The 16,551-nt window shown below is 37.6% G+C and overlaps 1 protein-coding gene across 1 annotated transcript in view; it reads left to right on the top strand.

Moving 5' to 3' along the window:
- The window catches only part of npffr1.1 (neuropeptide FF receptor 1, gene 1), a 103,667-nt gene extending 93,561 nt beyond the window's left edge, over window positions 1–10,106 (top strand). The window contains exon 4 of the mRNA XM_004915786.4: window positions 7,095–10,106. Coding sequence (XP_004915843.2) covers window positions 7,095–7,980 — 886 coding nt within the window. The 3' untranslated portion in view covers window positions 7,981–10,106. The remainder of the gene's footprint in view (window positions 1–7,094) is intronic.
- Window positions 10,107–16,551: the final 6,445 nt, after the last annotated feature.

Genomic DNA, 16,551 nt, shown 5'->3' with positions numbered 1-16,551 from the left:
CTGTAATTGACACGGAGATGCTACTTTGAAGAGTTAAGGTTTAGGGAAGGTCTATACCAGCTTTTACACCAATGAATTTTGTGACTCTCTGGGCATACTGTAAGTGCTGCAGTATAATGAACAGATAGTTTACTAATCCTTTAAATAATATATTGCCAATTATGTGTGTAGATTTAGATATTTATGGGTATGGGCTGTCCTACACAATGAACAAATTAAAATGTAATAAAGCTAACGAAGCCCAGTCCCCATTCTAAGTGCAGATCTAAAGCAGACCTAGTAATTAGCCAGACGTTGCCACTATGCAAGTAATCTAAATTCTTGTTGCCCATATTTATCATTAGAGTAGGCTAAATATATGGGTATAAATGATATTTGGCTCTCCTGACAAGTGCTTCTACGTGACTTCTGGGCATCTGTGTATACTATCAACTACAGGTATGGGATCCCTTATCCAGAAACCCGTTATTCAGAAAGTTCTGAATTATGGAAAGGCCATCTCCCATAGACTCCATTATAAGCAAATAATTCAAATTGTTTTTTTCTTTGTTTTGTACTTGATCCCAACTAAGGTATAATGAGTCCTTATTGGAGGCAAAACAATCCTATTGGGTTGACTCGATATTTAAATGATTTTTAGCAGACTTAAGTTATGGAGATCCAAATTACGGAAAGATCCCTTATCCAGAAAACCCCAAGTCCCGAGCATTCTGGATAACAGCTCCCATACCTTTAATGGAACACAGACAACGAATAACATTGTGATATGTTTCTTTTGTTTGTTTGTTTTTATGGTTTTATTCCCCCTTCTCCTTATCTCCCTTATATGCCATCCCACTGGCTTGAATGTAAATCGCTGGTGGGATAGCATACGCGGCGCCGCGATTTCCCAAAATCGCGTAAGATTCCTCTCATGGCAACTTCCGCAATCTCAGGAAATCGCAGTGCCGCACATGCCATCCCACCTGCAATTTACATTCAAGCCGGTGGGATGGCATATCGGGGAGATTAGTCGCCCGTGACAATAGAGATTTGTCGCAGGCAACTAATCTCCCCTTCTGCCACGGCCCTTATACTGTCCCTTCCCCCTACCTTTTGAAATAAAGAAAAACTTTCAAAAATGATATGTAAATTGTATGTTGCTGAAGCATAGCACCATGTAGTTCCTTTCTAGCTGTGTAATATGTCACATTTACATAATTCATTTTTTAAAGCCATAATTCTCATGGAGCTCATTGAAAGCTTGCAGGAAGGTTGAAAGAGGTTTATGAAAAAAATTCTCAATTTTATGGTTACCGCTTCCAAAACCAATGTTTTATTTACATATTCCAACCCCTGCCTATGGGTCTTTTTGCATTCAAAGAAGTCATATCGTATGATATCTATATGTAATTTCTCTCTCTCAGATCCAATTTTACAGTAAAAATTTTCATTAACATAAGGTAATGTGGTCTCTTCCTATATGTACTGCATCTCTAACATATGTTCCATCATATGCTGACTTTGCCACAAAGCAGTGCTCCCGTTTCACTCACTTTGCTTATGGAATGCAGCATGTCTGGGAAGGAATATGATGTTTTTCCCATGCTGGTTCTACACAAAAGAATTTGCTTTATTTTGTAAAAACAAGATTTGATGTGCTTTGTTGCCACTAAACAGTTGTAAAAGCTTAATTTAATAAGAATCTCAATTGCAGTTCAGATAACAGAAGAAAGCAATGCATCTCATATTATCCTGCTGCTACTGAGGCTTTATCAAAATTGGTGTGTTGATCTAAGCCAAGCTATCTTCCTATTACTGACATGGTTGGTGTTTATTGTCTCTATTTTGTGCTCTATTTTCCATAAACTGAAGAGCACATCTGCAGGTACCATGTGGGCTGGTAAAATACACATCCAACTGATTCTACACTGTAGCTAATTTATATGATAAGTTATATGAATAAAATACAGTTTCCAAGAAAATAATGCTTTACCTGGCACCAAACTTAAATCTCTGGCTAGGCTTGGTCTATATGCCTATATAACTGTCACAGACGACTGTCCGCTGATCTGAGCAGGCTTGCTGAGCAAGCGGCACCAACCCTAAATACAAATTTGACAAAATATTTGGATAGTAAAAGGTGTAGAACAACCTGTTTAATCCAAGGACACACAAACCACAACCTTTTGAGTAGATAAGAGCTGCTCATTTGGGGCCAGATACATCCCTTAGTAGGATTTTTATGGTGGCAGTTTTCTCATGGCTTCATTTAATTTTTTATACAAACCATTTTAATATAATCAGGCTAGATTCTGTGTTATGACAGGTAATTCTCCTACTATGTGTAAATAGTTACACAGCACTGAAGTTCATGAATAGATGGAAAATGTTAGAATCTTAGAATAATACAAATAAATAAAATAGTGCAGGTATGGGATCAATTTATCTGGAAACCCATTATCCAGAAAAAAAGATTTTTTTTAAATCATTTCCTTTTTCTCTGCAATAATAAAACAGTACAGGTATGGAACCCGTTATACAAAATGCTTGGGACCCGGGGTTTTCCGCATCAGGGGTCTTTTTGTAAATCGGATCACCTACCTTAAGCCTACTAAAAAAAATATTTAAACAGTAATTAAACCCAAAGGGATTGTTTTGGCTCCAACAGGGATTCATAATATCTTAGGATCAAATACAAGGTACTGTTTTATTATTACAGAGAAAAAGGAAATCATTTTTAAAAATGTGAATTGTTTGATTACAATGGAGTCTTTGGGAGATGGCCTTTCCGTAATTCGGAACTTTCTGGATAATGGGTTTCCAGATAAGGGGTCCGATACCTGTACCTTGAACTTAATCCCAATTAATTTTAATTAATCCTTATTGGGTTTATTTAATGTTTAAATGATTTCTTAGTAGAGAAAGTATGGAGATCTAAATTATTGAAATATCTCTTATTCAGAATACCCCTGGTCCCGAGCATTCTGGAAAACAGGTCCCATACCTGTACAGATATGTTTAATTGGTTATTCAGCTGTGAAAATGTGTGTAATCTTAGTAAATGTCCCCTTCAAAGTTATATATGAGTCTAAATTTTGATATACATGTATGGGATCCATTATCCAGAATGCTCAGGACCTAGGGTTTTCCGCATATGGGGTCTGTCCATAATTTTGATCTCCATACCTTTAGTTTCCTGAAAAATAATTTAAACATGAAATAAACCCAGTAGGATTGTTTTGCCTCCAATATGGATTCATGCAGCTTAGTTATCATCAATTACAAGCTACTGTTCTATTATTACAGAAAGAAAAAGAACTTAGTTTTAAACATATGAATTATTTGATTAAAATAGAGTCTATGGGAGATGGCCTTTTTGTAATTCAGAGCTTTCTGGATAATGGGTTTCCAGACCTCCATCCTCTTGTGTCTCTTGACTCTGTGACTCTTATCTTATTGCAACTATATCTTTTATTTATTTGTGTTAATTGTAATACTTTGTATTTATCTATTATCTTAATAACCCCCTGTTTGTATTAATGTATTGTACTGTACAGCGCTGCGTACATAAGTAGCGCTTTATAAATAAAGATATACATACATACATACATAACAGATCCCATACCTGTATTATGTATGTTTAACGTTATTATTATCATTCATTTTACTTCACTTGCTCAGCTTCATACTGCCCTTTTTTAAAACATACACACAAACCAAATCGACACCAGGAATTTTCTGCTGGTATCTCATACAAAGGGAGCTAATAGTGTAACAGTTGTTTACAATAATAAATCCCACTCTTTATAGGAAGCTAACCATTAAACCACAGGAACAAGAAACCGTGATTGTCTCTAACCTTCAACGAATGCTTGAATGTTTGTTATCAATCACAATTAAGAACAGCTTGGACAATACCTGACATTTTTCTGAAAGGCAATTTCCACAAACAGGAGTATATTTTCTCTTGCAAAACAATGGCAATGACATTGAACAGCAACAAGAGCGTGAAACAATAAACAAAATATAACTGTACAAAATGCAGGAAAATACACAGAAAACATCAATATTATTATTAAGGTATTTATTTAGCACCAGTATATTCCTTAAAGAACAAAATAATGGCTAAATAACCACAAGAATTCAACGCTATGCATTTACAAGGATAACCCGTACATTCCCATGCCATTTTCCTTAACAACGCACATTGACACTAAGCAATGACGTAGGTAGGACAAAGTTTACTTTTTTTTTTTGTTTTTTTGTTTTTTTTGTTTGTACATTTTATTTTACTGATAAACACTGCAATTGAAAGGTGTTTATATTGCGTGTATAATTTTTTTTTTTTTTAAATATGACAATTTTTATTGTTTTTCAGAAAAAAAAACAAACAAGGAATCATTAGCCTTTGCACATATTTTAACATTATAAATGTATACTTCAGGCCGTACGACAAAGTTTTTGAGCTCCCTTCTTAGTTTATTAAACAAAAATTGAGAAAAAAGTAGGAGACTGTTTAATAATTACATTTTCTGTAAATAATCTTTAAAAAATAAAGTGAAAACAATTTGCAGTATCTCTGTTATATATACATTGTGTTATTAAATAATGATTTCTGAATTGTCTGTGAAGATTTTCATTCATCCAGGCAATTGTATATTTATAGTAATAAGTCAAATCAACTGGACTTACTGTATTTTAAATACCCTGAAATGTTGCTCCAATCAGCATAATCTGTCTAGCATGCCCAGCATGGGATCATGGATCTCATGGAGGAAAAGTTTTAATTGTATTAGCTGAATGGAGCTTTGAGGTGTTATTAAACCTTCCAGGGAGAGGTGCCAAAATATTATGTGGCAGAGAATAGATGTCACACTATATTCAAGCTTGGTTTTTCCCTTTTTTTACATATACACATGAAGCCCTGGCTTCTTTAACACCTCTTTGAACCAGGCATCCTCCCTGTCCAGAATGTGAGAACAGTTTTCCAACATGTGTCCTTTTTCCTTTACATGTAGGTACACAGAGTCCTGACCAGAGCTATACATTGGTGTAACTGCACTACACTGCACTGTATATATGATGTTACTCTTCTTATGCTTTGGGATTGGGTCTTTTTGGTGAACCAGTTGCTGCCTTAGTGTATTGCTGGGTTTAATGTATACTGGAATGCAGTTTTTATTAAAAAAAAAAGTTTTTCTGCCCCCCCCCCCCCCTTCCCAGCTACACCAGTAGTTTTGGTGTTATTGCATCTCCTTTTTCTGGATTTAACAAAGGCCCAATCTGGATAACTATAAGTTTTAAGTACCCCTTTGAGATGTTCCAACTCTTTTGCCTTAGTCCCTGTGCTGGTGGGGATCTTGTCTGCTCTGTGGTGTATGGGTTCTGATAACCCCCAGTTTGTGGTCTACTGGATAGAAGGATTCAAATTGCAGGCACTGGTGCATGTGGCTTGGGTTCCTGTAGGCCTCTATTTCCAGCTTTTCATCCTCTCTGATTTTAAGTAGTGGTCCACTGTGTTGATGTGTTCAGTGAAAATCTTTACCTCTTGTGTGTGTATCTTAACCCAGGTGTTATCCATGATTCTGAACCAATGATTGTCTGTGATTTCTTTGAAGGTATACAGAGCCTTTCTTTTTATTTCCTTCATGTACTGGTTTGCCACAATGGGAAAAACTGGTGATCCCATGGCACAGCCATGCTTCTGCCTGTAGAACTTATCCTTGTACTTGAAATAGGTGGTACTCAGGCATAGCTCCAAGAAAGAACACACTTGATCTGAGTAAAGTTCTGTTCTGTTGCCAAGGGTATTGTCTTGTAGCAACTGTTTTCTCACCTTTTCAGCTGCCTCTGCAATGGGTATGCACATTACATTGGATTTAATATCTTAGGAAACAGTAGGAAATAGTTTCTTCTGTGGCCAGTGCCAGACCACCTCCATCGAACTTTATGTTACAGGAAAGGAGACTCTGACATCCCTCAAAAAAGACTCAGATGTTATCAGCCAATGACCTTTTTCTTGTAACTGTTTTTTGAGTCCCTTCTTAGAACTTCATATGTGTTGGGCTGGTTATGCTAAACAGATTATGCTGATTGGATCAATATTCCAGGGTCTTTAACTCCAGAAAGATCTTTGTACAAGTCATTCTGAATTGAGAAAGCCAGTCGGATGACTAGTGAAACGCCTTCAAGAGAAAAAACACAGCAAGTCCAGTTGATTTGACCTATTACTATAGATTTCTGCAGACATATCTCATATGTGCAAATTGTATGTGTATATTCTGAAACATCAATAAATAGAAAACAAACAAGACACCTTCTTGTGCCTGAGAGTTTCTTAAGAATAATTGCAGACTTTATATACCTCTGTTAAGGGGTGTTTTCTATGCAGTGGAGGACAAAAAAATAAAAATTAATAAATAAATATGGAAAACCTTATAAAACCCTATACATTCGTCTGCTGTCATGACAGCCTATTTTGGGTTCTGTTTAGGAGAAATTAAATTCATAATTTTCTTATTGACCTTTGGCTCTTTCTCCTTGTGGTACACTACCCCTCCACCATATGTTAAGTGGCCATGCAGAGCAATGTCCTGCAGGGCAGGTACCTGGTGCCAATGTAAGTGCCCATCCAAAAATGCTTAAGACATCATGGAGAAAACTTAATGGATGTTCAAGAGAAACTTTATGGAGGGGGCTATGGAGAACAGACATTGGGGCTCATTTTTAAACAATGGGCAAATTTGCAGTTTGGGCAGTAACCCATAGTAACCAGTCAGTAAATGTTTGTTTTCAGGCAGCTGCAGGATAACCAAAGAAAGCAAACATTTGATTGGTTGCCAGAGTTACCGCCCAGAGGCAAATTAGCCACCAGATCTCTCATAGATTTTAATAAATGGCAGTAATATAGTTGTAGGTAAGACGTAAGTGAAGATACTGTCACACGCATTTTTACTATATTATGACTGATGCGGATTCCAGTATGTTTTATTTTGTGTAAAGTATTTTTCTTAATTATTTTCCATCTTTCTTTGTATATTTTTCAGCACATAAATATTGCCTTTTATATGAATGTTACTCCAAGTAATTTGTGTTGTCTTTTTCTCCCCCAGGTTCCGCTGTATTGTATATCCCTTCAGACAGAAGCTCACCCTAAGGAAAGCTATAATCACCATCATCATCATTTGGGTTCTTGCTCTGATTATTATGTGCCCCTCAGCTGTTACACTAACTGTAACAAAAGATGACTTTCACTTTATGGTGGATGACTACAACAATTACTATCCTCTATATTCATGTTGGGAGGAGTGGCCCGATACGGAAATGAGGAAGATATACACCACTGTTCTTTTTTCCCACATCTACCTTGCACCTCTCACGCTAATTGTTATCATGTATGCCCGCATTGCCTTCAAGCTGTTCAAGTCGTCTGCTCCCATTAGAGGATCAGTGTCAGAAGAGAATGAAGGGCGGAGGGTTTCCAAGAGGAAAGTCAGAGTGATCTACATGCTTATTATTGTAGCGCTATTCTTTTCACTATCTTGGCTGCCACTTTGGACATTAATGCTCCTCACTGACTACGGCCATCTCAGTGATTATCAGCTCAATTTGATTGCTGTTTATGTGTTTCCCTTTGCTCATTGGTTAGCCTTTTTCAATAGTAGTGTCAATCCAATTATTTATGGATATTTCAATGAAAACTTCCGCAGAGGTTTTCAGGAAGCTTTTAAAGTCCAGGTCTGCTCCATGAAAAGAGAGCACAGAGAAACGTATTCAGAGAGGAAGAACAGTGGGTTCCTTTTTGGCGTTCGCAACAGGATTTTTGTTGAAGTACAGCCAAGTGACTCTGGCCAAGGATCAGATTCCTGCAACAGTACTGCAAAGGGTGGGATGTTCTCTTTGAGGAGCGGGAGGATTGCTCACCATGGCCTTGTAGTTGAAGATGTAGACAATAAAAGCTCTAATAATACTGTCAGTGTCCCAGCATGGGAAATCTAGAGTAAATGTGCCCTTGAATTTTGTCACTGAATGAAAAGTGGAAACATGTAGCAAAGGATACTACATTAGTTCTTATTTTACTATGTGTAGTCTAAAAAGACTCCTCATCCACTCTGCGCAGATTGTCCACTTAGCACCTACTTGTTCCCTGGATATCAAGCTTCAAAAATATGAAATTCATACTGTCTGTGACATTAAATTATTAGCAGAGAACAACACTTTTAAAACTAGGAATAAACATTTTTGTGAATTGAAAAGTCACTATTTTCTCTACATATATGCGAAGGCATTGATAAGGTGGACAGTTACTTAACGAATTTCAACTGCCTATTTCACATTTATTTTTTATAAAGGATGAGGAATAAAAATGCATATTTTAGAGAGGATAATCAACAGTACATAAAGGGACAGGATGCATCATTTATATTTAATGGCTATTATATTTATAAAGAGGACATGAATGGTCAATATACAATGATATTCATTTTTTTTTACTGCAGTAAAATATTTTCATTATTTTTCAGAATTCCTCAAATGATTAAAAAAGCTATTTACAGTATCCAAAAAAACTGCCAACAGTCTTGGGGAACCAAAGTCAAAGTCAAGAATAATCACACGCAATGGACATACAGTAGAAGTTCTCTTGCATCACATTGTATAGTGATTTTAAAAGTGCTATGTCAGTATATGAAAATGTTAGTACTGCATTAATACAGCTTTGCTGTTTTCAGAAAAGGATTCTGCTGTTGATTTGTCCAGTGCATGAATCTACAGGAATAGCTTCAGGCACTGTAGAGATAAAAAAAAAATATAACAAGAAACAACTGGGATTTGTTGTCTGCTTACCAAATTATTTGAAAGTGTCAATGAATGATTTATTTTTCAGTTATTGACTATTTAAAACTCCAGAGACATCACTCACTAAATGCTTAGAGCATTGCTAAGAGCATTTTTCTATGTATGTAGTCTAGGAAGTGTGGGGGTGAGATCTTGTGCCGATTTGCAATACCCTCATTTTCGTTAAGAAAACAGCATCTTTTTTTACATGAATCAGCAGAAATTATCAGCTAATTTCCCAGTTATATTTTATATTTCACTGTTGCAGTGCACCCAAACTTTAGTTACACCTATTTTCACAGATTGTATTTTTCTTTTCTTCAAAAGGAAATTGCATAACTATGCGAAAAAAATAATTGTTCATGAAACAGGTATATAACAAATCCAGTACAGTTTACTATATTTTTATAGTGATGGCTTCCCTTTCAGGATATGTCAGTATAGACATATTGCCCTCTATTCAGGCTGTATGCATTCTTGCTTGCCCAAATACATGGCCGCTGGCGGCTGTTACCTGTAAAGGTTAAGGTGGCATTGCCACAGCTTAAGTGGGTACCAGCAGGGTCAGACTGTGCCCCCCCCTAACCCTCTGCAGGGGCACCCGCCTGATGTCCTCTCCTGAGCATGCATAAGTGAACTGCATCAGGGTAGGACATCGGCCGCCAGGGGAAACGGCAACAGGGATCAGGTCTGGGCTGCTGGGACCCACCAGGTTTTTTTCCCCGTGTCCCTGTGGCCCTGTCCGACCCTGGGTACCAGCACCAGATACTAAAATAACAACAGGTTGTCTCTACCTGATGCAGGCACCCATCCCCATGCTATGGCAGGCCTTTACTATTTTAGGGTGTATGTCTTTGTTTATCACTTGGTGGTTACATGTTAATATGAAATAGGGCCTGTGTATGTTATATTCATAAAATCCAACATTTGACAATAACTGTCAGTTATAACTAAGGTTTAAATACTGGCACATGCCTTGCATTTGTCTGCTGTACCATTTATATGTAAAAAAAATGTGTTGAATTATTGTGGTATGGCAAGTAAATGGAAGGTAAATGATACCCATTAATAGAGTATATTTTTCTCTAAATATTGTTGCTACTTGTTATTGTTACTGATCACTTGAACTAACTGCATGTAAGTAACAAACAAAGCGTTACTATCTAGTTGTCAATGCAAATGTTAATACGACAGTATACCTAAAATATGTGACTTCAATTGATGTTTCTTAGCTGTTTAATTTATCATATGTCTCTTTTTATAACCAGTAAAACAAACTGTGTATTGGCCCTGTGTATTGAAGCTCTGGCTATTGTTTCTGGCACAACATATTGTCAACTGTGCCTGATTGTGATTGTGTATGTGGTCAGCAATGGAACATTCAGCATCACTAAATACTAAATCATCAATGCATGTTGCAGGGCACCATTGTTGTCTAAACTTACAGGTTTTAAAAGCAGGGGAAGTGCAGCAGAACTTACAAACAGGGACCCATTGGGAGGTTTGTACAGGGACCAGATGGAGCTTGGAATGTTTGGCTTTCCCCTACAGGGCCACAGCCCCCAGATTAAAGGGCAAATCAAATAATATACCAGTTGTATCCCAAAATAATCAAGAATGCAAGAATGTTGAGGCAATTGAAGTTAAAGCAAGCAAAATTATAACCCATAGTCATTTTATTAAACATTTAATGATTTATTATTTATTAAATAGGAAACTCACTGCACATAGCACTACATTGCAGCAACACAAGCATATAGACATTAGTGTTCAGAATTTTGAGGAAGGTAATTACAGACAGGAAAAAAACAACAAATAATATACCAGTTGTATCCCAAACTTTACAAAAAAATAAAAAAAGGAAATTCAAAAATAAAATCACATTTTTATTTGAAAATCCATATTAAAAACATATACGCACCCCAAAATACGAATCCTTGTGCGTTTCGTACTCCAACGGTACTTAGTCATAGGCAGTTCACTACCCTACAGGGAGCCTGATAGTGAGAAGAGGTAAAAAAGAACGAGGGGAAGTTAAAAGTAGTGCAAGAATGTTGAGGCAATTGAAGTTAAAGCAAGCAAAAATATAACCCATAGTTATTTTATTAAATATTATTTAATTATTTATTTTTTATTAAATAGGAAACTCACTGCGCATAGCACTACATTGCAGCAACACAAGAATATAGACATTAGTGTTCACAATTTTGAGGAAGGTCATTACAGACAGGAAAAAAACAACAAATAATAGGATAGCTAAGGTGGCCATATACTGGCTGATTAATATAGGTGACACAGTCCTTCCAGACCAAGTTAACAGCCTATTGGCCCAAATGTTATCTTGGCAAAAATTCCCAGATGTCGATCAGGCAGGTTTAAAAATCCTGTCAGGTTGATATTCGCATTAACAAGCCGTTGTGGTCCTCATATACCAAACAATCAGATCAGCCTGATGTCGCCTGGCTCAAGGTGGGATTTCTGATGATCGCAAATATCACGAAAATGCTTACGAAAAAATCGTATTAGTCACGATAATATCGTATTGGCGATCTGAAAGTCACAAAATTTTCATATCCAAACGATCGGAAACGTCAGGAAAACCTTTCTGAATTTGATCCTTCTGTGCATGATTTTGGAAGCCTCCCATAGGACTCAATGGCACTCTGCAGCTCCAACCTGGCCCAAGGAAAGTCTCCCATAGGGCTCAATGGCACTCTGCAGCTCCAACCTGGCCCAAGGAAAGTCTCCCATAGGGCTCAATGGCACTCTGCAGCTCCAACCCGGCCCAAGGAAAGTCTCCCATAGGGCTCAATGGCACTCTGCAGCTCCAACCCGGCCCAAGGAAAGTCTCCCATAGGGCTCAATGGCACTCTGCAGCTCCAACCTGGCCCAAGGAATGTCTCCCATAGGGCTCAATGGCACTCTGCAGCTCCAACCTGGCCCAAGGAATGTCTCCCATAGGGCTCAATGGCACTCTGCAGCTCCAACCCGGCCCAAGGAAAGTCTCCCATAGGGCTCAATGGCACTCTGCAGCTCCAACCTGGCCCAAGGAATGTCTCCCATAGGGCTCAATGGCACTCTGCAGCTCCAACCCGGCCCAAGGAAAGTCTCCCATAGGGCTCAATGGCACTCTGCAGCTCCAACCTGGCCCAAGGAAAGTCTCCCATAGGGCTCAATGGCACTCTGCAGCTCCAACCTGGCCCAAGGAATGTCTCCCATAGGGCTCAATGGCACTCTGCAGCTCCAACCTGGCCCAAGGAAAGCCTCCCATAGGGCTCAATGGCACTCTGCAGCTCCAACCTGGCCCAAGGAAAGTCTCCCATAGGGCTCAATGGCACTCTGCAGCTCCAACCCGGCCCAAGGAAAGTCTCCCATAGGGCTCAATGGCACTCTGCAGCTCCAACCTGGCCCAAGGAAAGTCTCCCATAGGGCTCAATGGCACTCTGCAGCTCCAACCTGGCCCAAGGAAAGTCTCCCATAGGGCTCAATGGCACTCTGCAGCTCCAGCCTGGCCCAAGGAAAGTCTCCCATAGGGCTCAATGGCACTCTGCAGCTCCAACCTGGCCCAAGGAAAGTCTCCCATAGGGCTCAATGGCACTCTGCAGCTCCAACCTGGCCCAAGGAAAGTCTCCCATAGGACTCAATGGCACTGTGCAGCTCCAACCTGGCCCAAGGAAAGTCACGACACCGAAGCTTGAATGAATCCGAAACTTTTGTACTCGGCTTTTTGGTCATGCTTTTTGTCGCAAAGTACGGAAAAGTTGCACTAATGTATGAAAAAGTTGCAGAAAATTGTAACCTTTAAAAAAAATAAGATTTTTTTTGTATTTCGGACCTGGCGTACTTTGATAAATGTGCCCTTAAGAGTATGGCCAGTTTTCCATAAATTTCTTCACCTTTAGCCAAATGTATTAATCTTCTGTCTGGATATCACATTAAGCATTAGAATCATTCTGTAAATACTTGTTTACTACTTGATTTACTATTACATGCTTTAGTTAATGGTTGGAAGGGTTAATATGGATTCTTTTTCCTGACAGTCCTGAAAGTTTCAAACAAACTGACACTTTTGCATGGACCGATGTGTATGATGCACTCCCTATAAATCAGGGTGTCACTTTGTCAGAATGTTTGATTGTTTGAGCAGCCAAACTCCCCTATAGGGAGTGTATCATTCACATTGGTCTGTGCATCAGTTGACCTTAAAGTTATAACTTCCTTATTACACTCACATAACACACAAACACACACTAGGGTCAGCTTTATCAAGAGGCACTTAACCTGACGGTAACATTTTGGAGTATGGTAAGAAAATGGTGTACCCATGCAGACACGCGTAAAATATCACCAGCTTTCGCTGTGAGCCTTCATTAACTAAGATGCCTTCACCAATATCACAGGTATGTTCCAACTTTTTCAATCAACTCTGAAAGAAGCCTTTAGGTTCAATTTTTGAATGCTGAATCCCTCTTGCTCTACTCTAAACTACAGCATAAATAAAGCAGTCTAAATAAAGCCACTAGTGTTTGTAAACTGGGTGAAAAAAAAAAATTATAACTTTATGAAATGACTAGGTAAATCAAAGGTTTCAGTCATGGCCATTAAACATATCAACCAGATTTATGAACACTGTATCATTCTCTTCCTGGATTAAAGAGGTCATCTATAAACCCCCAGACTACCTGCTGTTAGATAAAGACAAAGTTGTGGTACTCCTCCCACCAAGTTCTAACTCCATAATCATAGGTGGGTATTAAATTTGCACCCATATAAGTGCCATGTCTCTGCAGGTAGTTTGATTGTCAACATTTAAAGAAACATGGTGAAACTTTCTTTTTCTGGAACACATGGTTGTGCAGTATAAGTGGGGTATGTCCAGGGTATTTGCACCCACCCAACATCCAGTGGGTTGTTTCATACTAATTGCTCAGTTAAATTAGCTCCCATGGCCCCAATATTTCTTATTATAATAAAGTCTTATTTTGTTTAGTTTGATATAAAGAACTTTATACCTCCACACCTCTTGTGTTGAAAAAAATGAATATAATTCCTATTTCGCTGAGCTGAGAAACTAGACAGGAGGATAAACACCTTGCTATTGTGTTCCAGGAAGCAGAGACTTTAGAATAAATGTGTTTCCCTAATAACTATAATGCCACCTTCCCATAGAAGCTGTAAATATAATAACACATTACTGAAAGGGATAACATCAACTTGTCATCTCCATGTTTTGCCCTTATTTAACCCATACATACTTTTAAATCTCACTTTAAAGGAACAGTAACACCAAAAAATGAAAGTGGATAAAAGTAACTAAAATATAATGTGCTGCTGCCCTGAACTGGTAAAAGCTGTGTGTTTACTTCAGAAAGTCTACTATAATTTATATAAATAAGCTGCTATGTAGCCATGGAGGCAGCCATTCAAAGGAGAAAAGGCACAGGCACATAGCAGATAACAGATAAAAGACTATTGTATTCTACAGAACTTATCTGTTATCTGCTATGTAACCTGTGCCTTTTCTCCTTTTTTCCAGCTTGAATGGCTGCCCCCATGGCTACACAGCAGCTTATTATATAAATTATAGTAGTGTTAGTGCAAACACACCAGTTTTACCAGCACAGGGCAACAGTGCATTATATTTTTATTACTTTAAAGCTCTTTCATTTTTTTGGTGTTACTGTTCCTTTAATGTTTCTAAGGCTAGTAAAAATGTACATTTGGGGGGTAGTAAAATGACCTACTTAGCAGGGCAGAGATCATGACCAGTAATGCCTGAGCATGCAAGGCAGATTTGCAAAATATATCTTTCTTTTGTGTTCCTTTATTCAGTAGCTTTGATGATAACTAGCTTTAAATCATTTGCCGGCACTTACGCTACTGTAGACTTAAACAATAGACTCACTTTGCAGATCACTTAATGTAACTGATTAAGCTTCCAAAAGTCTATTTATAAAGCACATCTGACATTTCAAAGTATAAGATTCTTTAAAATTTCCTTTCTCTATTCTGCAAGATATTCTGTTAAATATTAAAAAGCCAGGTGATGATATTAACAAGCAATTTTAGAAACTCCGTTCCGTTCCGTTTGCGTGAAATCCTGTCATTTTACCAGCGCAGCCTGCTGATAACTGTCGGTGGGATAGAATGGTGCAGCATTACTACAATTGCTTTCTTACACACTGTATTCTAAACTGTTTCCTATGTTGGTGAATACATAGGTATCAGAGATTGATTCGTTTCTACATTATCTGTTATAATGATACAAAACTGCATTTTGTTAATTACACAAAAAAGTTGCAGCAAAGGTTTAGTGAAAAAATACTACAGAATCTACAAATCTCAAAGTTTCTATATTTTTCTCACCTAATCTCACCATAAAAAAGTCTTGAGTACCGTTACCTGATTGCTTTTTTTTTTTGGTCTAATGTATGTACTATTTCTCTCCTCAGTTTTCATATGGTTGTGTGGATTTGTCTCAGAGCTTCTGAGATATTTGGGCAAAAATGGGAATTGATAAATATTAGAAAAAGTCTCAGGGAGAAATGGCTTGACCTTTAATAAATCTGCCCTGTGATGATTTCTCACCTTCATCTTTTTGTTATTGAAAGCATGCCATTTAAAATTCTGCATAAATAATCAAAGTATAACTCATTTATTAGGCACCATTGGCTTAAATAACAAAGAATATAGATAGATGATAGACAGACTGCTAGAATAGATAGATGATAGATAGATCCTGTATAAAAAATGTTTGTCATGGAAGGAGGCAGGCTAGTTCAATACATTCAATCAATGGGGAACATATGACTAATCCCCACTGGTTTGGGGGACCAATGGGGGACAGTCAGAACTAACTGTTCTTACATCGATGGGGACTTATGCTAGCTTTCTTTCTAGCATAAGTATTTTTAATACAGACAAAAGAAAATCTGGCCAAATTTTTAAAAAAAAAAGTTTAAATAGAACACTATGAAGAAAAGCATTGTCATATTTTAGAGCTTTCTGGAAAACAGATCTCACACCTGTATACATTGGTATTCCCTTATGGTTATATTAAATGGATTATTGTATTTTCTCTCTATATATACCTGTAGCTTGTTTGTGTATTTTTGTGGATCAAGCTTTTTATTTTGGGCTACAGTGTTCCCAGCTGCCCCAGAGAATTATTTTTATGACAATTTCATCTAGCTATAATTGGCCCTTTAAATAGCTTAAACTGGACAGCTTTGTTTTAACATGGCCTGAGTTAGTATTGTGGCCCTGTAAAACATGGAAACAAAGACTTTCTGAATCCCATATGGAAAAAATTACAGTAATAACAAGGTTTCAATGGTTTAAAAGTTTATTTTTATTTGCAGGTTTTTTTTGTACAATACAAAGTGCCAAGAAATACAAAGTATTTACGAGTGCAAAAGAACATTTTTATGTAGAACAGTGGCTGCCATTACTTTCTTTTACTTAAACAGATGCAGTTTTATTGCACTGAGTTTCATCCAGAAAGATTTATAGTTTCTTTTCCAGTTAAAATGCTAATTCTCATCTTTGTGAGAGAGACAAAGCAATGCAAAAATACATCTGGGCATACCTGCATATACAGTGTGTTGATATAACTGGCAAGTAAGTATTTGTTTTACATGTGCATGTATTGTATTTATATAAGGATGCACCAAAATCACTATTTTATGATTCAGACAAATCCTAAATCCTTTCAGGAAGGACCGAGGACAAGAA

Source organism: Xenopus tropicalis, chromosome 7 (assembly GCF_000004195.4).
Source record: "Xenopus tropicalis strain Nigerian chromosome 7, UCB_Xtro_10.0, whole genome shotgun sequence".
In the NCBI taxonomy this organism is placed as follows: Eukaryota; Metazoa; Chordata; class Amphibia; order Anura; family Pipidae; genus Xenopus; species Xenopus tropicalis.
This window is presented reverse-complemented; position numbering and strand designations above follow the sequence as displayed.